A 25283-nucleotide genomic window follows, 5' to 3' on the forward strand; every position below is an offset into this window, starting at 1 on the left:
ACAGCATATGAAAGTTCCCAGGCTAGGTGTCGAATCAGAACTATAGCTGCCGGCCTATGCCACAGCCACAGCAACTCAGGATCCAAGCTGCGTCTGCGACCTATACCACAGCTCGTGGCGACACTGGATCCTTAAACCACTGAGCAAGGCCAGGGATCGAACCCGCATCCTCATGGATCCTAGTTGGGTTCGTAAACCGCTGAGCCATGAAGGGCACTCCCATAGCAGCTTTATTTGTAATAGCCAAAACCTGGAAACAGCCCACATGTTCCAGGACTTCAACAGCTTCAACTGGTCAATGGTTAAACAAACTGGTACATCTGTGCTGTGGAATACTCCTCAGAAATTAAGAGGAACAAGTGGTTGATACACACAGCACCTTGAATGACTCTCAAGGGAATTATGCTGCATGAAAAAAAGCCAGTCCCGAAGGGTTGCAGACTTTGTGATTCCATTTATGTGACATTCTTGAAAGGACAAAATTACAGAGGTGGGGAACAGATCAGTGGTTACTAAAAGCGGATAGGACAGAAGGGAGATGGGGAGTTATAAAAGGACAGCACAGAGATCCTTGTATCTTGACTGTGGTGGTGAATATACAAATCCTTACAAATGATAAAACTGTATAGAACTAAGTATTTATACACAAAGGTTAACATCTAAAACTGGCGAAATCTGAATATTGTCAGTGCGTTAAATCAATATCACTTCCCTGGTTGTAATATAACACTTTGGTTTTACAAGATGTTACCACTGGAAGGTCTGAGTAAACAGTTCAGGAGCTCTCCATGTATTTCTTACAATTGCCTGTGGATTTACAATGGTCTCAAAATTGAAAGTTTAATTTTTTTACAAAAAGATTAGTTCACTGGTCTGGGAGGGAAGTCCAGCACTAGTAAGACCAGTGGATTCCATAAGAACAAATTTTATCGTCCCACATAATTTCCTATACAATGATTTTTTTGGTTAGAAGTAGTGCTGTTTGGAATACCCTGGCAATGAATATGAGATCCTGTAAGTCCACAGATGGTGGTTTTGGTAGAAGCTTTTCAGGCAGGGAAGGCAAATCCGTATTAAGAAGTATTCATTGCAGTGATCCTTCCTACCACTGTCCTTTCTATTCGAATGATCCAGTGTAATTAACTTGCTACCAGGCGGCTGGCTAATCCTCTCAGGAAATGATGCTGTGTTGGAAATTTAGGATTGGTTTTTGCTGGGGCAGATTGGCCATTTAGCAGTGACTGTAGCTAGATCACTACTCACAGGATTGAGTGGAAGTGAGTATTCCTGAATCTGTGTGTTACCTCATCCCACAAAAATTCAGGGGTCTGCCACCTGGTAAAATTTGTAGTTGGCCAATGGTCTGGGACATGTTGAGATACTTGCCCTATCCATAAGAAAGAAGCCCATCCCTGCTGTCATGGCAGCTTTGTTCTTAAAACCACAGGGGAGGTGGGCAGGAGTGGCCTGGGAAAGAGGTTGACTGACATTTGCAAGACTGGTTATCTTGTCCCCTGATTAAGATTCTTCTCTGCTGAAGATGTTATTCACATATGACTCATTTATTTTCTTACTCTGCCAGTGTGTGTTTCCTAGACCTTCTTGCCTTCTTTTTCCCAGTTGCGTTCCTGCTAATTTCCTGGCTATCCAGTAAAATCATTAGTCACTTCACACAAATCAGGATAGATCCCTACCTTAGACCATCTCTCTTCCAGGCAGAATTCAATGATCATTCAAGTTCACTGCTCAAAGTCCATTACTGCTGTCATTCAGGGCTACTCTAGCTCTGCACTATGCTTCACCTAGAGAGGCCTGTCAAAGTCTCCATTCTGCATCTGTAACTGCCACAGATACTTCCAAGCACCACCACGTCTGCTGGGATGTGAAACTCCAGTAGCAGAAGAGCTTGCCTGGCAGCTTTGACCTCTTGCAGAGCCTTTTCTTGTTCTGGGCCCCACTCAAAACTGGCAGCTTTTTGGGGTTACTTGGTAAAAGAGTTGAAGAAACATGACCAAATGAGGTATTTGTTGCCTGCAAAATTTAAAAAGACCCACTCGGCATTGAGCTTCTTTCTCTGTGGTACGAAAGGGTATCTGGCCATAGCCCAGACCACTGGCCCCCTAGGAATTTCATCAAGGCCCAGCATTTTTGTGGGACTTACTTCTCACCTTCCTGCATACGTGTGTCTTACCATGTGTGGAGAGGATTGGAGCTTTCTGCTTCCAGGTCCAGTCGGCATGTGTAATGGAGTAGCATGTTGTCCAGTGGAATGGAGTGGCAGTCAAAGTCTCTGTAGACTAGATTGCGACATAGAGCTAGAGAATTAATGTAACCCTGAAGTATATAGTCTTTACTAGCAGGTCTCAAAAAAGAAAGCATTTGTTATATTATTATTGCATGCCAGGTGCTGGGGCATATTTGATTTGCTGTAGCTGTGAAATCACATCTGGAACAACAGCTGCAGTTGGAGTTACCACTTGATTAAGTTTATTATAATAAACTGTCATTCTCTAAGATGTTTTCTGCAGGGACTCATAGGCAAATTGAGTGGGCATGTGGTAGGAAGCAACACCTTGCATCTTCCAAGCCCTTGATAGTGGCACTAATTGCTGCAGTGCCCCGAGGAATGTAATATTGCCTTTGATCAACTTGTTTGGTAGGTAGGGGAAGTTTTAGTGCCTTTCACTTGGCCTTCCCTACCTTAATAGCCTTCACTCCACAAATCAAGGAACCTATGTTCTGGCCAGTTGCTGAGTATACCTTATTCTATTTGTGCGCTCTGGAACTAGGGAAATAACTATAGACCAGATTCATGGGATGGATCTGAGTTAAAACTCCACTTGTGACATGATCTCCACAAGCCCCTGTTCTGACTGGCATTGACTTGGTTCTTGAAGGGTTAGTGTCAGTTCACATAATCCCTGAAAAGTCTGATTTTCTGCTTCTCCAGTGGACAGTCATTCTGGTATATAGCCACAGCTCCCTTTAGGAAAGCCAGAAGGAAGATTGCTGATGCAAAATTTGGTTATATATCAGGGTCCTTCCTTAAGGGGACATGCCTTCTTTTTCATTTAAAAGGCTTGGGATCTGGGAATTGGTTCAAGTTTGAGAATTGATTAAGAGGCTGTGACATTCATATGTGGTGATTCAAGTCAGATTTCTGTTCTCTAGAACTAGAGTTTTTCCATCTATATTATCTCTAAGGACACCATAACCAACTAGCTGACACCAAAAAAGTTCTCTAGTTAGACTGATTGGATCACTGTTAGGCTCTGCTGCATTATGATAACCATGCCCACCATATTGTTGGCTAGGAAGTCTATCAACTTTTTTTCTGGATCTGTCTTCCTTCAGATTGAGTCTGGAACTACTTGGCATCCATTCTATCCTGGAATCTCCCTCCCTTAATCTTTTATTTTACCTTCCATCCTAGATCTCCCTTTTAAATGCAGCTCATGTTGCTTTTCTGCCTGGCCTGCCGTGTGCTGCTGGGTCTGCTTAGTTCAGGGCTTTTCAGTCTTGGACTAGTGACACTTTGGACCAGCTAATTCTTTGTTGTGGGGGCTGTACTCTGAGTTGTAGGGAGTTTAATAGCATCTCTTGCCCATATCCAGTAGATTCCAGTAGCATCCCCCATCATGGCAATCAAATATGTCTCTAGGCATTGCCACTTGTTCCCTGGGCAGGGTGGGGGAGGGGTTAGGGGGTAGGGAGAGTGGGGAGAGGGAGGGAAGGCAAAATTGTCCTGTTTGAAAACTACTAGGATTATCAGTAAAACTTGGTGATGTTTGGGTCGGTAAGAAATGGATTAATTTTTTTTAAAGTTACATTTTAGAGAATTCTTACCCTACCAGAGGCAGTATTTGAGAGCATTACATATGGCCATGTATTTATTTAATCCTTACAACAACCCTATAAAATAGGTATAATTATTAACCTCATTTTATAGGTGAGTAAACAGCAGCACAGAGAATTTAAGTGCATTGTCTCAGCCACAGAGCTGGTATGTGGTGCAGCCAGGATTTGAACCACATGGTCTGACTCTAGAGCCTTTCTTTAGGAGCCTGCCCTCCTACTCCAGGCAGTACTGATTGCTAGCACCTTCCCAAACAGCTGTCATTTTGATTCTTTTCTTTCCTGATGGGTTGAGTTACCTATTGGTACACAACCAACCCTACAAAGTTATTTCTCTAGACAGTTTATTCAATTATTATTTTTTCTTTAGAGAAGAGAAAAAAATATACTGTATTTATTTTTCCGGGGCAATAAATGCATTATTACTAGGTATTGTGCAGTTGAATTTTCTGCCAGATGTTTTGTACGTGACAGAAAATTGCCTTCCCTGCCTATATTCTTTTAATTATTCCCCTATTTTCATCCTCTTTTCTCAGTCCAGCTTCCTGTAATTTCTGGCATGACTTTGTCCCATGCCTTTATGGGATTATTCAGAATAGACTGATTTTCTTAGCTTCATCATTCTGTGTGTATTTTTAGCTTCAGTATAGTCCCCTTATCATCTCTATCCTAGTTACTGGAGGAGCTTCTCAACAGTTTACCATTTTTCCATTTTTTCCCCCTTTCTCTGGTCCATTTTTTATACTTCTGCCAAAGTTTCGAAACAAAGAACAAGTACTGTCACTCCATTAATGAGGAACTTCTGACTACCCACTCCTTATAGGATAATGTCTAAACCACTGAGCTTTTGGTACAGAACTTTTTACAATCTAAGGGAGGGTTGCAGTTGTTCCCAGCAGTTTTTGGACCCTAATCTCTTGTCATATTGGTTTAACTCTGTTCTCCTACTGTTTCATATCTTTTCATAGCAAGATTTGAACAGAGCCTAGGACACATGACAGACACTCAATATTAAACACATATTTGATGAGTGAATGAAGGAAGGAAGGTTCCCTATATCTATTCATTTATCTCCCCCTCTTCTACCTGGACAGTCCTGTTTAAGTTTCAGGCTTCAAAGAGGCAAAAACAAAACCAGTACAAGAATGTACTTAGGAAATCTGAGCCCTATGACCAAATCTGAGCTCTATAACAGGAATACGTGGGAAATATGAGCTCTATTACCAATTCTATGTCAACCGTAAGGCACCTGCTTTGACTGAAAACTCTTATGAATGAGCTTTGTTAACAATATTTTCCATAGCTGGGGTCAGACACTGAGGTCTGTGATATACCCAGAAGGTGACAGTGTGTCTGTAATCTCAGTAGTCTGCATCAGTGTGAGAGGAGCTGAAAGTGTTGCTTGTTATCATAGATTGTGCTACATTTATTATTTTTAGAAGTCATTTGAAGTAAATGAGGAATTCAGAGATGATTCTAGACCATGATTTTTGAAGAAGGGCTTTGTCTAATTACATGTTATATTTTCCAAAAAATATAGTGAGTATACAAATTAAAAGCAAATTCAAGTATTGATCAAGGGATCTTATGCTTGTGGTAAAATTATTTCACTCACTGAAAACACATTGACTTCCAATGTAAAATGTTAACAAAGTGAAGGCAAAAATAATGGAACCCAAAGCAGTAACATTTTACTTACTTGATTTTAAAATCTCCTTTAAAATAATTATTCATAGTTTTATAAAGTTTATAATGTAGTAAATTATTTCACAACAGATTTACTAAAATTCTCAAGAGATCTCATTAAATAGTTGAGAAGTCTATTTCCTAAAACATAGGGGGAAATACCATTTACTCTAATACCAATCTTAACCCAAACAGCTTTGCACAGTTATAGAGATCATTATGAAAGAGGCACTAGTGATGGCTGAATTATCTTCAATAAATATTCAACTATTAGATCTACTATTGTATCTTCCTCTCATCTAATGCTGTTTTAGTGCACCATGGTTTCAATTACAAGTCCCCCCCCCCCCCCCCCCGCCAAAGAAACAGATGAAGAAGAAAGAAGAGTAGATGTCAACCATGAAAGAGGGACAATGGGAAAGCAGCATATAGGGAAACTGAGAAAGACCTTCCCAGGTTGCAGGCTGAGAGTCTGCTCTTGCTTGGAGCAGTAAAGTCTTCCTTCGTGCTCTGGATGGCGTAGTGGCTCCTATCAGAGAGTCAGAGTAGCTGCACTTGTCACTGATAGCATGCTCAGTGTAACTTTCTTTACATTAAGAGGATAATTTGTAGCTGGGTCTGTGTTGAGCCTGTTTCATCCTTGGCTCTCAGCAAAAAAAACTTTTCAAGGTACTTATTTAAGGAATTAAATATTATACTGTGTAGTATCATCAGACTAGTATTATAACTCAAAGTGTAATATTCCTGACTACCTTTTCAGCTTATTTGGCATATAGTTCTACTGAGTTATAGATCATCCTTTATGTGCTGATTCCTTTCCATTGAGTTTCAACCCACTGAAGCAAATTCATCACCATACCCTCCTTCCACCATCTAAGGGACTTGGCATCCATCAGATGTTTTGACTTTCATTTTCTTGAGGCAGGGTCATAAACTTTTGGTGCATGTGTCAAAATGTGTTTTGATTTATAAAATAAAAGACTTTTTTCAATGTATAAAAATTTAAAAATTGGAAAATTTACATTAATGTGTGGATTTCTGACATCTCTTGGAAAGTCAAAAGAAGTAGCAACACTGGACTTGAATTAGAACTGCAGCTGGAACTGAGTAGTGGCTATATTTTTAGTTTGGCACATATTCTTCTGCTTATCAAGCCTCCACCCGGCTGCATATTTCATTTTATAATTCTTGGAGTACCCCATGCATAAAAATTGTTAAGAATGTGTTAAAGGTTTACACTTCTAAAGTAAGTGTATTATCAAACTCTTACTAATTCTCCCTTAAGTATCAGTATATAAAATACCTCCTAAAAAGTGGGTAGTACAAAGCAATTAAAGATGTCTTTCTTTTGAAATTTTACTTTAGGAAAAAGAAGAAAATTATAATAAAGCCAAGGCATTTTAAAAATATTACATGACACGAACTTGTGTTCAGACTGCTAATTAAAGGACACTTAATTTTTATCTTAATGTTTATTTAAACTTGTATTAAAAGTATCATCACTTTTGTTAAACCTGAATGAAAAGGCATTTTTGTTTTTGCAGATGGTCAGTGCTAGGAATGAAGCCAGTTCCCTTCTTGGATGCCGTCCTTGCATGCTCACCTCCCAACTCCCTACTTGCCCCATGTCTGAGGCTTTGTCCAAGGACACTCCTCACCCTGCTCACATTCCAGATTCCACCGTGGACCACCACATCTGCCCCATTCCCCACCGAGCGCAGATGCCTGCTTTTCCCTGGCTCCTCTTCAAGAAAGAGGAAGTTGAAGAGTGTACCTGACTTTTTAAAGCAACAATCCATTTCAGTATTTTTATTATTGCTATAAAATGTAAATATGCAGAAAATTGACTTTAAAAAATTTTCCCTGTAAGCTATTACTGGACATATCATATCTTTGTATTGAATCATATGCATGTACATATCTCTTTTTATGTTTAGGGCTCTCCGAAAAATGTGGAGTCCTTCGCATCTATGCTGAGACATTCCCCTCTTACACAGATGGGACCTGCCAAGAATAAACTAGTCATTGGACAAATCTTTCATATTGTGGAGGATGATCTTTATATAGATTTTGGCGGCAAGTTTCACTGTGTGTGTAAAAGACCAGAAGTGGACGGAGAGTAAGTAGAATCATTTCCAAGTGCTTTTTAAGAGTGTGCATAAAAGTTGAGATACCTCAGAAGTGTTATTGGACTTTAACTGGTGATTTTTGAAAAGACAGAAATATGCTAGTTAATCAAGTTAGGCCAGGTTCATGCCGTGTCATGTTAGGTTAGCCAGATTCATGTTTTCTCAAAGCAATGAGTGAGAGCAGTTTTGGGGAAGATGTGAATGTTCATCCTGATAACACCATAAAATTAAAACCAGCTTTGTAGTAAGTAGTACATGCTGCGCAGGCCGGTTTACATGTAATTTTTTGCCTCTTCTGTTCCACAGTCTCTGCTTCTCAGGGAAGCCTCTGCTTTTTGTTTCTTCATGCTCCTTTCTCTTACTATACCAAATTCTGATGCTGTATCGTTTTCTTTACTTACTACTTTGCATCTGCTTTCAGGATTACAAGTTTTCCTATTATATGGACAGAATTCATTCTGCTTGTAGTCTGTGTAGATAAAGAGATTTGTGAATATCAGTTTACCCTGTGGAAACCACTAAAGTGGGAGATCTGGGCGTAGAAGAGAAAGAGTGAAAAGAGATAATGGAACTAAAATTCTGATATTGGGAAACAATAGCAAACAAACTAGAAATGGATTTTTTTCATCAATTTTTAATATACACATTTTTTTTTAAAGATTTTAATGTTTTTGATGCCAGAGTATATCTTGCAGTTGATGCAATATAATTGGCAATTTAAAAATTCTTAGTAATACATGAGTTGTGGTGACTTTACTAATCAGTGGCGTCTTAGATAGGATGGATTACAGTGATTAAGAAGTCTGCGATGTTTAAGAGTAAGTCAGACTGAGAGATGACTAGGGAAGGAGTCTGCTGTAGCTCTGAGGAAGCAGTTACAAGGATGGCTGCCTTTCTCCTGAGTGCTCAGGATAGCTTAAGGTCTGTTTGATTCCTGGGTTCACTAAGTTAGGAAATAGGAGCTCCTTCTACCTGATTCTGAATGGGACCTGACAGACTTTCCTCTGATCTGTGTGTGTGAGTAGATGTTTCACAGCTAGCTCTCCAATAAGAAAAAGGCCTTGATTTGCCAATTTCCATGGTGTGAAATATTCCCATCGTGGCCAATGTTAAGTTACCCGTGTGAGGTTGTTGGACACGAAGTTGGGTGTGAATGCACCATCAGCTCTCATAAGCTGGTGCAGTCTATCTCCTGCAGTCTTCTGCTTCAGATATTCAGAAGCTAAATGGTGTTTTAGCAAGGTGAGTGGTGTAAACCTGGTGATACCTGGAAGAAAAAAAATGGGTTCTGTGCTACACTACATGAGAGGTAATGGCTTGGTCCTGACTTTCTCTGGTATATTAAATAACATAAAAACTTAGTGAAAAATAGTAAGACCCCCCAAAAAATCTAAGTAGGACATGTTTGTCCATCCAGATTTTTAATAGTGTAATCTGTACATTGTGTAATGTGGTATTGAAGGGGTTAAATTGGATAACATATGTGAGGATTTAAGATAGTGATCAGTATATAGTAAACAGATGCTCCTATTTTTATGCTTTAAATCCTAATGATTTAGGGTTCTTGTGACCCAATGATGACATCCCTCAAGAATTCCTGTTGAGGAGTTTCCCATTGTGGCTTAGTGGCAATGAACCCGCCTAGGATCCATGAAGGTGTAGGTTTGATCCCTGGCCTCGCTCATTGGGTTAAGGATCCGGCATTGCCATGAGCTGTGATGTAGGTCACAGACATGGCTCAGATCCTGAGTTGCTGTGGCTGTGGTGTAGCTGCAGCTCCGATTTGACCCCTAACCTGGGAATTTGCGTATACCACAGGTGTGGCCCTGAAAAAAAAAAAAAAGATTTCTTGTTGAGAAGGGTTTATGTACCAGGCAAGTGTAAAGATATGAGGTCCTAAAATTATCCTTCAAGAGTAGAGTCCTAAACTCTTAGGTACTGTCAGCAGGATCTGTAGTAGGTCATTTTTCCTTAATAGAAAATATATCAATAACTTGAAAATGAAGTTATTGCTTTATTTTATGTAGAGAAATCGTCTCCTCTCCTCCCTAAAATTGATAAGCTTTATATCATGGTTCCATGGATGCTACCCAATTACACTGGCCACATCCTTATTCTTACAAGTTGACCTACCATGAAGCAGCACATCAGGTATTGACCTTATGAAAAGATGTATTTTACTGATAACTCTCCTGAATTATGGATATTTCCCCTGCTCAGTCAAACTTACTTTAAATTGCAAATGCCGGTGATATACGTGTTTCTTTATATTGTGGATGGAATTTTGTTTGTGATATTTCTTTCATGGATGTTTATTTCTTTGTGGATATTCTTTTGTCTACACTTTCTCCCCCCATTTTATGTTATGTTCTTGAACATAATGTTTCTGAATGCCTTAGATAGCTAGAATTTCTGATTTGATTCTCATGTCTTTTTTTTTTTTTTTTTTTTTTTTTTTTGCCTTTTTGCCATTTCTTGGGCCACTCCCACTGCATATAGAGGTTCCCAGGCTAGGGGTCGAATTGGAGCTGTAGCCGCTGGTCTAGGCCAGAGCCACAGCAACGCAGCATCCGAGCCAAGTCTGCAACCTACACCACAGCTCACGGCAATGCCAGATCATTAACATCATTAACCCACGGAGCAAGGTCAGGGATCGAACCCGCAACCTCATGGTTCCTAGTCGTATTCGTTAATCACTGAGCCACGACGGGAACTCCCTGATTCTCATGTCTTACTAACCAAATCACAGAATTTTAAATATCAGTGTTTGCTACTAGATAGTTCTCTAGTCAGTGCTGTAATATGATTTGAATTTATTTTATGTGTAGTATAGCTTTAAATGGTTAAATACTGGAATCTTTTGCAGCATTTATTAATTTTTCATTGAAAACTGTGCACATACCACATAAGCACACATTCTAATAGCAGAAATTACTATGTGGCTGAAACCCCCATATCCACATGCACTCTTCCCAAGTGACACAGTCTGTTTAACAGAAGTGTTTTGGGGGAGAGGAGTGGGTCACAGTAATTTTGCAAATAAATTCTCTAGTCTAGGGGCAGTTAGATATTAATCTTCCTTTTGTATACTCAGGAGAATCAAATGCCTGTATCTCTTTGTTCTGTAGTTACCTGCAATAGTTATCTTTCAACTACTGCTTCCATTTTCCTGCCCAGGATACATCACTCTCACTAGGAATTCTTACTTAAGCTTCCAAAGCAATCACAAAATCAGTGCATTCATGATTGATGATCATGAAGAGGGAGGAGCCATAATGGTGCAGGAGTTGATTTGTTTGTTTGTTTATTCATTCATTCATTCATACAACAAATACTTACTGTACCTTTTTAATTTGGCAGGCACTGTTATAAAGGCTGGTAAACAAGACAGACTAGCTCTCTGCTCTCATGAAGTTGAGGGCACTTAGTCTATTGGGGGAAGGAAGGATAGATAGTAAACTAGTGCACAGATCAGTTTTTAAAATTGGTAACTACATGAGTAAAAGGGGGTAATATGGTGACAGAATGTCAGTGAGTAGAAGATAACAATAGTCAGAGAAGGCCTTTGATATCTCCTTCTATTGCTGAAAGTCTAAGGTGCCACCAGAATGCTTCTTTTTAAAAAAAAGTATTAAGCAGGAGTCAGGGCTTAAGCTTTATTCCTGTCTGGTTCTATAGACCAGTAATGTTATTTCTAACAGTGTGCAAGCATGTCAGCCAAGATTTAACCCGAATAGTTTGATTACTTCTTTTCTCTCCCTACCTAGCTACATACATATCCTCTGTCTATGGCGAGAACAACTATTGCTCTTTATATATTATTTGGGAGGGCATTAAGTAATAAATATGAGTATGGAAAGGATTTTTGTTCTCAAGAAAGCTAATTTTAATGTTTTGGAACAGCTCCATAAAAGAGAGGTTTTTGTTTGTTTGTTTGTTTTGTTTTTTTAACGAAATCGTTATTGAGTTAGTTTGAGCAAGTAAACCATAAAGATGAAGGGGAAATATAAAAATGTAGAAGGATTAGCTTTCCAAGTGTCTTTCTGTCCCTGTGGTACTTTAAAGTGACTGACTCTGGCAAGCCCAGACATTGCAGTATAGATATTATTTATTGAAGGAGGTCAATGAAGACCTCCAATGAGTGGACTTCTACTCAGCCAGAAGGCCTGGCCCTGTATCAGAATATTTGCATTAATTGCTAAGTTAATATCTTTACAATGTATGTGTATACTTTTTTTGTGATTTTTATTTTTTCCATTATAGTTGATTTACAGTGTTCTGTCAATTTCCACCATACAGCAAAGTGACCCAGTCATATATACATACATATATATATGTATATTTTTTTTGTTACATTATCCTCCATCATATTCCATCACAAGTAACTAGATACAGTTCCCTGTGCTATGCAGAGGATCTCATTGCTTGTCCACTCCAAATGCAATTGTTTGCATCTGTTAGTCCATCCTTTTCCCTCGGCAACCACAAACCTGTTCTCCAAGTCCATGAGTTTCTTTTCTGTGCAAAGGTTCATTTGTGCCATATATTAAATGTATACTTTTTTCATGAGTCCTTGCTTTGACCTACTTTTCCATAAACCAACCTGTGAGTCAGAGGGCTTTTACTGTGACTTAAAAGTAAAGCATTTTTGTATGTGTGTTATTAATACAGCACAATTTTACAAAATTTGTCCTAGTGTGGATTAAGGTCATTTCCCTTCTGTACCTGATAATCCTACTAGCTAGTTTTTTGAAAACCTATGTTGGCACTTTATGTCTGGTTTATTCCTCACAAGAAGCATAGAAGGTAGAAGTTCACCCCATTTTCCAAATGAAGAAAACGAGTCTTATGAGCATAAATAAAATAACTTACTGCAGTCACACAACTGTAATTGACAAGGCAGGGGTTCAAACCTAGGGCTGTGTGTATCCATCACCCATGAGTGTTCTTTTCATTCTGCTGTGCTCTTCTCTAAATTCTACAACATATGGTTACTAAAGTGTCATAGATACCTCCTAAAATAGTCTTGCACAGAGCCAGGTTTATGCCAAAAACCCTGAAGGCAGTGTGGTGGTGAAATTCTGTGAGATCTGTCAAAGACTGCTAGGTAGCCTGTTCTAGTATCCCGAGTTATGGTGTCCAGTGTGTTTGGATATTATTACCCTCAATAAGCTAATGACCAGTGGGTGCAGGCTTTGTTTCAGAATGGATGTGAATCATAATTGCGGTGAGACCTGGAGCCATAGGAACTAGTTAATGTCTGACAATGATTGGAAGCTTAGAGTCAGCAGGCCCATGTTATTTAGGAATGATACATTTCAAAAAAACGTGTGCTTGGCAAATAGTATAAAATTGACTCTATGAATGTAGTACTTAATTTCTAATTGATTCTTTTTGTAAAGTATGACAGTTACTTTCTTTGAACCTTGTTACACCTAAAGTAGTTTGACCTGTTTTTGTCTCTGTTTTTGATGACCCAAGGTCATAATTAGAAACATTAACTCCTCTATTGTATCATAACTCATATGTAGAATGATTGTTCCTCAGCCACATAACCCTGCATTTCTGTAGTTTTTGTTTCACCTTTGGATGTCATCTTTCTTTTTCTGCTGTTATATCTTTGTCTGCATTTTTAACTTTCTTAGACTTCCTAATTTTCTTCAAATATTCTGATGCCTGGGAAGGTGGTCACTAAATTTGTTGTGCTTAAAATAGGAACAGCTAGAGTTTGAGTAAGAATCTCACATCCTCTTCTGTAAGTAAAGTGTATGTCTTTTAGTACATGAACTTTAACATGTATTTTGACAGCTACTAACCTCTTCTGCTTAACTCTCATTGGGTTCTATGGAGACTTGATGTCACCAAATAACTAAGTTCCTGATAAGTGAAGTGTAACCAGGTTGGGTTCTTGTCTGTGTTGACTGCCTGTTCACTGATGCCCTGATAAGGGATTGTCACATATCAGAAACATGTTTGTTGAACTAATCAGGGTGCTGAGTGTCTTAGACATGAACAGTTGTCATGGTTGAGACTTTAACACCTCCAGTAGGAACGGTAGTGAAAATAAGATGGGATCATTGGATCTCAAATACTATTTGAGATGGTGTCAATTCTTAGAGTGGATTTGTAGTTAAACAAGTAAATTCCTTAAGAACATTGTTAAGCCAAAGTATTGCTTTATGGCATTGATTAGTTTGATTGGCTTGGAATATACTGTAATACATTTTATCAGTCTCGAGAATTAAGCTACTGATTTTATTTTTTTGTATGTGTTTTATTTATTTATTTATTTATTTATTTATTTATTTATTGCTTTTTAAAATTTGTATTTATTTATTTTTAATCTTTTTAGGGCTGTATCTGTGGCATATGTAGTTCCCAGGCTAAAGGTCCAATTTGAGTTGCAGCTGCCAGTCTACGCCACAGGCACAGCAATGCCGGATCTGAGCTGTGTCTGTGACCTACACCACAGCTCACAACAATGCCAGTTCCTTAATCCACTAAGCGAGGCCAAGGATCAAACCCACATCCTCGTGGATACTAGTTGGGTTTATTACTGCCGGGCCACGACAGAACTCCCTAATTTTATTTTTAAATAAACTGAGCCATGGTACAATTTTTCACTGAGTCTGCCAACATTTAATGAGCAGCTATTATATGCCACCTCTGTGCTTTATGCAAGAGATGAAAGATAGTCCCTGCTTTCAGGGAGTTAATGATTCAATCGGGGGGGATGGAGAAGTAAATCAATATACACAGTACCCTATGCGTTCTGTTAGTGTGTTCTACGGGAATGGAGAAGAGAGGATCAGTCGATGATGGAGGCAGCTTGTGTCAGAGATGTTTTCCCGATTGGTAGGAGATACAAAGTGCAGAAAATGGGAGAGAGATGTCCTTGCAAAAGTTTTCAATTGAGAGAGAGCTCGGGAATTCAAGTGGCTTAGTTGGCTTAAGTTTAGGAGGAGTGAGGGGAGAGTAGGAAGATGGGCAGGAGCCAGATCTTCAAGGGATTTTTATACCATTCTAAAAAATTAGGGCTTTATTCTGAAAGTGGTATAGATACATTGAAATAGTGTAACAGGTAGCATGAACCATACTTATGTTTCAGTGAGATCATTTTGGCAGTGGTGTGGAATATATGTTAGAAGAACAGAGAGTTCCCATCATGGCACAGTGGAAACAAATCCGACTAGGAACCATGAGGTTGCGGGTTTGATCCCTGGCCTCGCTCAGTTGAGTTAAGGATCCGGCATTGCCATGAGGTCGCAGATGCGGCTCGGATCTGGTGTTGCTGTGGCTGTGGTGTAGGCCGGCTGCTGTAGCTCCGATTTGACCCCTAGCCTGGGAACCTCCATGTGCCGAGGTGCGGCCCTAAAAAGGACAAAAGATAAAAGACAAAAAAAAAAAGAAAGAAGAATGAAGCTGGAGTTAGGGAGGCAGTAAAGAAGCTCCTGAAAAGATATTATAAGAATGTGAATTAAGTCTAAGAGTCAGGAAAGGTGACTTTCATTAGTAATTTAGGAGATAGAAGAAACAGGTCTTGGTGGCTGAGTAATTGTGGGTTGTAAGGCAGAGGGAAAATTTTCTGATGATGCTTGATTTCAACATGAATGACTAGGTAGATAATAAGTTAGATTTTATTAGGGAGGTCGAGGAGGGGAATGTATTATATGGATATCTTTGCCTGCTTTAAAAATTAAAATGCTCAGATTTAGATTGGTTTGATTCTTACATTTCCATTCATGGTCCAGTACTTCTGATTGGTATCAGTTAAGGAACATTCTTCTTTTTACTGAAATATAAAATACCTGTGGGTAAACCATGCTTATCTTTTTGGTTAAAGAGCCTTATTCCTAAAGTTCAGTGTTGCAAGTAAAGCCCATTGATTTATTAATGTTTCATGAAGATTGTGTCTCTTAAAGCATTATTTCTACACTTGCATCTCTCTCACAACACATGTGATTGACAGCTCTGAAAATCGAAGAGTTTCAAAACAAGCATGATTGGCACTTCTAAGGTAACTAGCACGTGCTCTGAATATTATTTGTACTTTTGTTTGACACTAAGGTGGAATAAACAAGCTAATTTCCCAGTCTTTGTTTCTATTTCAGGTTGTGTGATATGTAGGGTCACATAGAGAGTGGGATGGATACTGAATGTTTCAAAAACTAAAGTTTTCAGGGTGTATTAGAAAATGAGAATTTCAATTAAGTTGTTCTTTTTATTTCAGAGGATATGGTTCACAATTAAAAAGTATGCATGTTTTTAAATAGATTGATGATTGAAAATCATTCTATAAGCAATTCCTTAAGAAATCTCTGATTATTTTTTTAGGATAAAAGAGCATCTGCTAGGAGTTCCCATTGTGGCTCAGTGGTAATGAATCTGATTATTATCTATGAGGATGTGGGTTCCATCCCTGGCATTGCTCAGTGGGTTAAGGATCCGGCATTGCTGTGAGCTGCAGTGTAGGTCGCAGAGGTGGCTCGGATCTGGTGTTGCTGTGGCTGTGGCGTGGGCTGGCAGCTGCAGCTCCAATTTGACCCCTAGCCCTAAAAAGCAAAAAAAAAGGAAAGAAAAAGAGCATCTGCTGTATTTAACTTTTAAAAAGAAACCTTAAGATTATATATAAATTATAAAATGTCCCATAAATGATCTGAGTTCATAAAACTCATGTAATTCAGACTTTGAATAGAATTAGACTTAAGAAAGAGCTTATAGAGACAGTGAACAGATTGGTGGTTGCCAGAGGTGAGGTTGGGCAGGAGGTGGGGCGGGGGCAGAAGTGGTTAAAAGGTACAGATTTCCAGTTATAAAATAAATAAGTCATGAAGATATCATGTACGACATGGTGACTAGAGTTAATGACACTGGGTTGCATATTTGAAAGCTGCTAAGAGAATAGATCTTAAAAGTTCTCATTACAAGAAAAAAATTTCTTTTGTACCTATATATGGTGATTTACATTAACTAGACTTAAGATAATCATTTCACAATATGCATAAATATTAAATCATTATGTTGTATCCCTGAAACTAATATAATGTCATATGTCAGTTATAACTCAGTAAAAAAATTTTTTTAATGAATAGCATTAAAGGTTTTCTCCCTTTCGATATATGGATTGATTTTTTTTCTATTGGATTCTATTTTGATCGATATACAAAATTGATTTGCTTTATATGGCATATTCACATACATACAACTATATTATCCCAGAGATTGTATAAATTATGTCTACTAAGTTTGCCTTATATGCCTTCCCAGGACTGTAATGGTTAAAAGTGAATCTGGAAAGTACTCTGGTGGTTGCTTGTTAAGGAATGCAAGCAATTAAGTGTTCCCGCGAAAGCTTTGAAGTTAATATCTTAATAGGACAATGAGGAGAAAAAGTCAAGGCTGTACTCCTACAATTGGTTCAGGCTGTAGTTCTATTGACTTGAAAGTAGATTTTAGAAAAATTAAAAGTTATCCTAATAGAGGGTGTGAGTTCCATTTCAGTTTGTAGGATTTCATATTAATTTAGCTTTTTTTTTTTAGGACCGTACGCACAGCATATGGCAATTCCCAGGCTAGGGGTCTAATCAGAGCTTTACCTGCCAGCCTACGCCACAGCTACAGCAATACAGAATCCAAGACACATCTTCAATCTACACCACAGCTCACGGGGATGCCGGATCTTTAACCCACTGAGCAAGGTCAGGAACCAAACCTGTATCCTCATGGATCCTAGTCAGATTCGTTAACCACTGAGCCATGATGGGAATTCCTCATATTAATTTAGATTGCCACTTGATAACATCTAGAGACTTTCAGGGACCTAGAATTTCAACATGTGCATGTCATTTGTGGTTCAAAATAAGAACACTGATAGCTTCCATTTGTTGAGTACTCTGTGCTAGGAATTTTGCTAAGAGATTTGCATGTGTTTTTTAAAAATCTTTTCATTAACCTAAGGTAGGTACTATTAGAATCTTCATTAAAAAGGACTGAAGAAACAAAGGCTTATAGAGATTTTAACATATAAGTTACCCAAGGACAGTGGCTAGTAAGGAAGCAGAACCGAGAGAATGTTAGCTCTAAGTCCGTATTATTAATCATTACTATATACATACTCATCAAAGACACTTCCAGGGTGCATGTTTATGTGTGACTTGCTCGTTTTCTCAGAAAATATTTATTGAGTTTCTTAATTACAGTGTGCTTGAATGCAGTTTAGAAGAACTATATGACATCTTTAGGAGGAAGGATGCATAGAGGGACATATGAATAGATGCCTAAATGAATGATGCATAGAGGAACATATGAATAAATGCCTAGATGAATGATGTGCTCAAGCATAGAAGTGTTTGGAAGAGAAGTGGAGAAGTGAAAGCCTAAATGGTTTTATGAACAAAAAAGGGGGCTCCTCAAAGAGATCAAACTGGCTAGATTCCGAAGGCTAGGGAAGGGGCATTGGGAGGAGGTAGATAATGAGAGGACAGTGGTTGGTGGGGGGAGGCATGAGCAATGACAGAATTGAGAATGAGCTTGGTGAGATTGTATTAGTTGTCTCCATCTGTGTAACATATTACTTCAAAACTTAGCAGATTAAAACAATAAACATTTATTATCTCACACATTGCTCTGGGTCAGGAATCCTTGAGTGTCTTCACTGGACAGTTCTGGCTCGAGATTTCTTATGAGCTTCGGTTCAGTAGAGGTCAGGCTTCAGTCATTTGAAGGCTTGATTGGGACTGGAGGATTTGCTTACAGGTGGCTCCCCCACATGCCTGGCAAGTTAGTGCTGGCCATGGGGAGGAGGCCTCAGGCCTCATTACACAGACCCCTCTGGTGGGCTGCTTGAGTGTCCTCGTGAAATAACAGTTAGCTTCCCCCTGAGTGAATAATCAAAGAAAGTGTTTGGGAGTTCCCTGGCAGCCTGGAAGTTAAGGATTTGGCATTACCATTGTTGTGGCTTGGATTTGATCCCTGGCCTCAGGCACAGCCAAAAATAAGTAAATAAATAAGAGAGAGCTTCAGGTAGTTGTGATGTTCTGTGACCTAGTTACACATTGTCACTCCCACCATATTCTGTTCATTAGAAGCAAGTCACTAAACTCAGCCCACATCCAGCAGGAGAAGAGTTAGTCCCCACCTGTCAGAGGGAGGTGTGTATAGAATATGTGTATGTATGCTAAAACCACCATGGGTCAAGAGCCCTTGGCTTGGCTGAAATTTTAAGTAGTAATGAAATACTTGCTTTGCTACGCAGGCAAGAATCCTTATAGAAAACTCTGACTTTCTAGCTGAAAAGTTGTGACTGTGGAGATAGAAAGGAGTCAGAAAGGAGTCATACTTGGGGATTAGTGTTTTGAGATGTTGACGCTGGTAGTGCCATGTGAGTTGGGATGGACAGGCAGGGCCAGTTCCAAGACTGTCATGGTAATCCAGGCAGGGGCTGACTCAGGGCTAGACTAGTGTGAGAAGAGATGGGAAAGGAAAGCTAGGAGGGACTGAAGAAATGACTTTGGTGACTGGTGCTTGAGGTTTCCAACCCAGGTGACCAGAAAAATGGAGGTCACAGCAAAAGGGAGGTTGTTGCTGCTCATAGGACAGGACATGGAGCTCAGTTCTAAATTTGCTTTTTGGCTGTATGAAATTGAGTTTGTGGGAAATCAGGCTGTAGAATAATAGTAGACCTAGAATTAACTTCATATTGGGCTCTAAGTTACTAAATCTCCTGCCTTTATCAGCCCAAAACAAAACAAAACAAAAAACAAAGGCAACACCATCAGTACAGACTTGTGTTTGTGCCACAGTAAGTGAAAGTGATTTTTTTTTCCCCCAAAGAAATCTTGCAGTATTCAGGTTTAGCATCCTGTTGGAGCTGAATAGCTTTGTTTCTAAAAGTGAAATGCAAATGGAAAAATAGCAGATGGTATCCTTTTGGAGAAGTAACATAACCTTGCCAGATGTATTCAATATGGGTTCATAATATACAACTTCAACCAGAGTTCTGAGAATTCTTTCATTTATCTCTAGTAGATTTCTTATTACTTTACCTTTTTCACTTTCACACTTCTTGTTCCTCTCTTCCACCTCCTTAGCAGAGCACCTTATCTCCTTTTTTACTAAAATCAAGTTCATACATTTGTTTAATCTATATGAAATTGCTGGGTTTTTTATTTATTTATTTATTTATTTTTTAATTTTCCCACTGTACAGCAAGGGGGTCAGGTTATCCTTACATGTATACATTACAATTACAGTTTTTCCCCCACCCTTTCTTCTGTTGCAACATGATTGCTGGTTTTTTGAAGTAAAAAGATAATTGAATATCTGAAATTTTGTATTCAACTCAATACTCTCTGGCTTTCCTACTCTCTACCTTAAATTTTCTGTGTCATCTTTTCTAGACAATTGATAAAATATGAAATATTTTACCCTTCAAATTATTATTCTTTACCTCCCTGTCCCCCAAATTGCCCTTATTTTCTAAATTTCCACTTCTTCCTCAGTTCAGCTCATCTGACTCTGCCCTCGCCATTGTTCTAATTGAAAGCACCTTTTCAATTCATCAGTGACCGTCTGGTCCCCTGGTCAGTCAGATCTGCCCAAGGTCTCTGGAGTATTCAACACTGTTGGTTTTCCCTTTTCTGAAATTGTCATATACCTTCATTGTCTTGGTTCTCCTTCTGTGTCCCTGTTCTTTTTCTACAATTCCCCTACAAGTGCTTTATAAAATTTTAGAGAATAAAAAAGGTAGGAAGGAGATAACCGTTTTTAGAATGTGCAGGAAGTTGAACAAAACAAGTACCAGGAAGAATATGGGCGTGGAGGGCAAGAGGCCTGGGTTCGAAATCCTACATCAGGCAGTATGTGCTGTAAAGCTCAGTTACCCAAGTCTAAGCCTAGGCTAATTTAACCAAGAGAATTGTTCAGAAAGGAGTGTTTTAGAGCCCCAATGTTGAAAAACAGACAAAAAAAAGCATTATAATAATTGAAAATACTTTATAAGCCTATAAATGACACATAAATTTCTCCGTTTATATATATCCCTTCTTTTATTTGGTAAATTCAGGCTCAGCATAGTCATACTTGAAAATATGATGCTTTGCTTTCAGCTTGTTTTAATTTTTCTATAAATATACTATAGCTGGATTTCTTTTAAAGTTTTAATTCAGAACCTTAATTTTGGACCTAAAATAGAACACTTTGTGTTCCTTTTAAAAATGCAAATTAGCTATTAAATAGGTATAATTAGATCCTTAATTAGTACTGATTGAGCATAGTATAATGTTCATGTGGATTTTATACTATTGCCTGTTTTTCATTTTTGAATTTATCAAGCAAATGATTCTTTCCTTGTTGTATTTTCCTTGAAAGCATTTTCTTTTATATACAGTACTTTTTTGAAAATGGGGTTATCAATATTTGTTATGCTATATAATGGAAAGAGCTATACTTCTCTCAGTGTAGAATATGATTTGAAATGATTTGGCTTCCAAGATATATTGCTGTGAATGTACATATTTTGAGACTTAGCATTTTTATCTGAGTTAACCTTACTTCAAAACTTCTATTTTACTCACTGTTTTGTTTCAGTCTTTACATTACATTTATTTTTTATTTACTAGTAATATAACAGGTAAACATAAACTTTAAAAATCTCAATCTCAATATTTTTTCCTAATTGCAATTGCAGATATTTTAGCCTACCTGTTTCCTGAATGTAATTTACTTAGAAACTTTAATTTTGAATTTTGCTTGTTTTTCAAATATTGTCCCTTCAACAAAGAGTTTTTTAAGTTATTTCATTTATTTTACTGAAAGAACATTCTGAAGTTTGAAGGAAAACATTGCAAAGGTAGCACATAAAGTTTAGTAAATGCTAGTTTGTAATGTAAGTACTATATAAGATTTTAGTAATGGTGATGATGTTGTTGATGACTGATAACAGCAGCAGCCGCTTCCTGATTTTTAGTACTTTTTTGAAATTCTGCCTCCAAAGCAATCTTAAGTGACTTCAAGGAAATAAACATATGCTGTATCTTTTGGCAAAAATAATTTTAAAATATCTGGTCCAGTGCCTTGTAGATTATAAATTCACTGTAAATATCCATTGCTTACTTTTTTGATAGGAGTCACAAAAGCATTTAGCTAACAGTAGATGCTGCAATTATTGGTTGACATATTTTATTAGTTGTTCTTTAGTGTTAAAAAGGAACAAAGTTGCCTTCAGTGAAGAGTATTGAGTGTTCCTGTTTCAGTAAAGAAATAAGATTGTCCTGATTTTAAGAAGATAAACTTAATGTTTAATTAAATGAGAATTTATTTTCTAGAATGAAAATTAAGATGCACTTGTATCTTCATAGTTGATTAACATTATTGTAATCATTATAGCCAATAATTATTAGCTTTAGCTTTATAGCCAATAATTACTAGCTTTAGCTTTATAGCCAATAATTATTAGCTTTAGCTCTCACTATATTGAGTCACTTTTCTAACTGTCATTGAAGGAGTATAAGCTCATTGGCTCTGAAATAGGAATTCCTGAATTTGCTTTATCTTGTTTTTTTTTTTTGTTTTGTTTTTATTTTTGTCTTTTTAAGGCCACACCCACAGCATATGGAATTTCCCAAGCAAGGAGGTGAATTGGAGCTGCAGCCATTGGCCTACACCACAGCCGTAGCAACGCCAGATCCCAGTTGTGTCTGCGAACTACACCACAGCTCACAGCAACACCAGATCCTTAACTCACTGTTTTTCTTTTTGGGGGTTACTTCACTTAGTATGAGAATTTCTAGTTCCATCCATGTTGCTTCTGATGGCATTATTTTGTTCTTTTTTATGGCCAAGTAGTTTTCCACTGTGTGTGTGTATATATATATATATATATATATACCACATCTTCTTCTAGACTTCAGCTCACCTTTCCTTGGTCAGACCTGTATAAGATGGCTCCTCCTTAACTACAGGGAAGCCTCTGAAAAGGAGCATTTAATCTTTTCATTGTGAAGTATTGCTGCCCACAAAATTAGGCTTGCTGAATTTTGAGGTGTAGATGATATGTCCCTCCCTATCTTTAAATAAAAATATAAAACAAAAGTTAGTGACTGAATGCTTTTTCTATTAGAAATTATTATCAAGATATGTTTATTTCAGGGAATTTCTGATAACATTTTTCAACTCTTTATAGTAAAAAAAAAAAAAAAACCCATAATACATAATTAAGGTAATGAAGTTTTGCCTCTTTCCGTTCTAATTATTATGTTTTAACTCATGGTAAATGAGTTTGTTCTATGCTCATTTCCTAAGGGGTGGTTATCCACTGATTTCATTTTCTGGAATAAAATTATGCCACAATTCTTGGAAACTGCATATTTATTTATTTTCTTGTTTTTTCAGAGATGGGGGTGGGATGAAGAGTGGATGAAGTGAAGGTCATAATCCAAATTCTCTGTTCAGCCCTCAAATATGTAACTATAGTTTACTCTTTTGTCTTTTTAATATTGAGATGTTACATTGAATTTTGTAGAGAAAGAAAAAAGGATAAGATACAGCAACATTTTGAGCTAGGAGTAATTATCCACACTTTATAGACAGGGAGACTAAGCCTAGAGAAGTTAGGAAATTTAGGCAATCAGTGAACAAGGTGGAGTTTGGATTGGAGCCCAACCTGTTGCACGATGCGTTGGAAGGATAGAATTCTCTGCAGTCTCTTCACTATTCACTTGGGACAGACTGTTCCATTTCTTTTCTTTTTTTTGTTTTTCTGTCTTTTTAGAGCCACACCCTCAGCATATGGAGGTTCCCAGGCTAGGGGTTGAATCCAAGCTGTAGCTGGCCACAGCTATAGCACTGCCAACATGAGCTGCGTCTGCGACCCACACCACAGCTCACGGCAACGCCAGATCCCTGGCTATCGAATCTGTCCTTGTGTATAACTAGTCCAGTTCATTAATCGCTGAGCCACAATGGGAACTCCTCCATTTCTTTTAAAATAGTTAAATGACACATTCATGAAATAAAACATACTCTAGGTATCACTTTTTCCATTTGAACAACTTTTTGTTGCAATGATCTTGTGTAAAATAATCACGAAACATTATTAAGTATAAGCTGTAGTTTATCTTAGGCCATACCTTTTTTTTTTAATGTTCCTTTTAAAAAAAAATTTGAAGTATACTTGATTTACAATGTTGTGTCAATTTCTGCTATATATATATATATATATTCTTTTTCATATTCTTTTCCATTAGTATTTATCATAGGATATTGAGTATAGTTCCCTGTGTGATACAGTAGGATCTTGTTGTTCATCCATTCTCTATAAAATAGTTTACATCTAACTCCAACCTCCCAGTCCATCCCTCTCCCACTCCCCTTCCTCTTGGCAACCACGAGTCTGTTCTCCATGTCCATGAATCTGTTTCTGTTTTGTAGATTGGTTCATTTGTGTCATATTTTAGATTCCACATATAAGTGATATCACATGATATTTGACTTTCTCTTTTTAACTTACTTCACTTAGTGTGATAATCTCTAGTTGCATCCATGTTGCTGCAAATGGCATTAGTTTGTTCTTTTTTATGGCTGAGTAGTATTCCATTGTATATATGTACCACATCTTTATACATTCATCTGTCAATGGACGTTTAGGTTGTTTCCATGTTTTGGCTATTGTGAATAGTGCTGCTGTGAACATAGGGCTGCATTTATCTTTTTGAATTATTTTTTTGTCTGCATATGTATGCCCAGGGTGGGATTGCTTGATCCTATGTTAATTCTATTATTATTTTTTTGAGGAAATTTTATACTGTTTTCCATAGTAAGCTATATTTCTTATTTCTTTTTTACCAAATCATTTTACCAGAGTGTTATCAAATAATATTTATATCATATAAGATAAATTCAGCTAAATTGTCAATGGTAAACTGTCATTGACTAAAAGCAAATGGACTGTTCTCAAGTTTACCTTTCTAAGTCTGAATTGCAGAGTATTTTTTTTTAACAAATGATGTTGTGATGTAGTCTGTATACATTTATGTATACATTTCTCTATTTTCAGGTTCATATTTCTGAATTGATTAATTAACCAAGCAAAATATTTTGAGTTGCATTTTTATTATTAAAAAAGGGAAAGTAGAAAAGAGAAACATTTATACATCTGTCATTATAGATATTTTCAAAAATTGTGTTCTTTCTCATTTTTCCACATACCTTTTTGTTTATTATCAAAAATATGCTACTGACCAAACCTAACTCAATTGATTCTGTTGATTTTTTCATTTTAGATTAAAACTTTAATTCATTTACTTAATGTATATATTGATGACTTCAGTGTCAGTGCTAATATTCTTCAGTGGTCAAACCAAATTACTAAAATTATATTTCTGTGGGTATTTCTGTCATTGATTTTTTTTCTTTTTGTTTCATATTGTAAAAGTAATTCAGTCTCATAAAAAAGCTGTGGGGAATTCCCCAAGTAGGAAAATCCTAAAACTTCATAGGTTCAATTTTCTAACTATGTATGGCGATGGATGTTACCTATAAGACTTATTGTGGTGATCATTTAGCAGTATATACAAATATCAAATCATTATTCTGTATACCTGAAACTAATATATA

General features: G+C 37.5%; 1 protein-coding gene across 4 annotated transcripts in view; it reads left to right on the top strand.

Moving 5' to 3' along the window:
- The window catches only part of MRPS28 (mitochondrial ribosomal protein S28), a 95733-nt gene that overhangs the window by 5976 nt on the left and 64474 nt on the right, over positions 1-25283 (top strand). For 2 of the 4 annotated variants that reach the window (XR_014842727.1, NM_001185168.1), the window contains 1 exon segment: positions 7479-7660. Coding sequence is in view for 1 of the 4 variants with exons in the window: in NM_001185168.1 (NP_001172097.1) it covers positions 7479-7660 (182 nt within the window). In the remaining 3 variants the exon portion in view is untranslated. 4 annotated transcript variants of the gene reach the window in all.

This window comes from Sus scrofa, chromosome 4, assembly GCF_054392235.1.
Source record: "Sus scrofa isolate SSC_HxYL_T2T_F1_AM1 chromosome 4, Sscrofa_HxYL_maternal_Yorkshire_Landrace_v2.0, whole genome shotgun sequence".
Lineage (NCBI taxonomy): Eukaryota > Metazoa > Chordata > Mammalia > Artiodactyla > Suidae > Sus > Sus scrofa.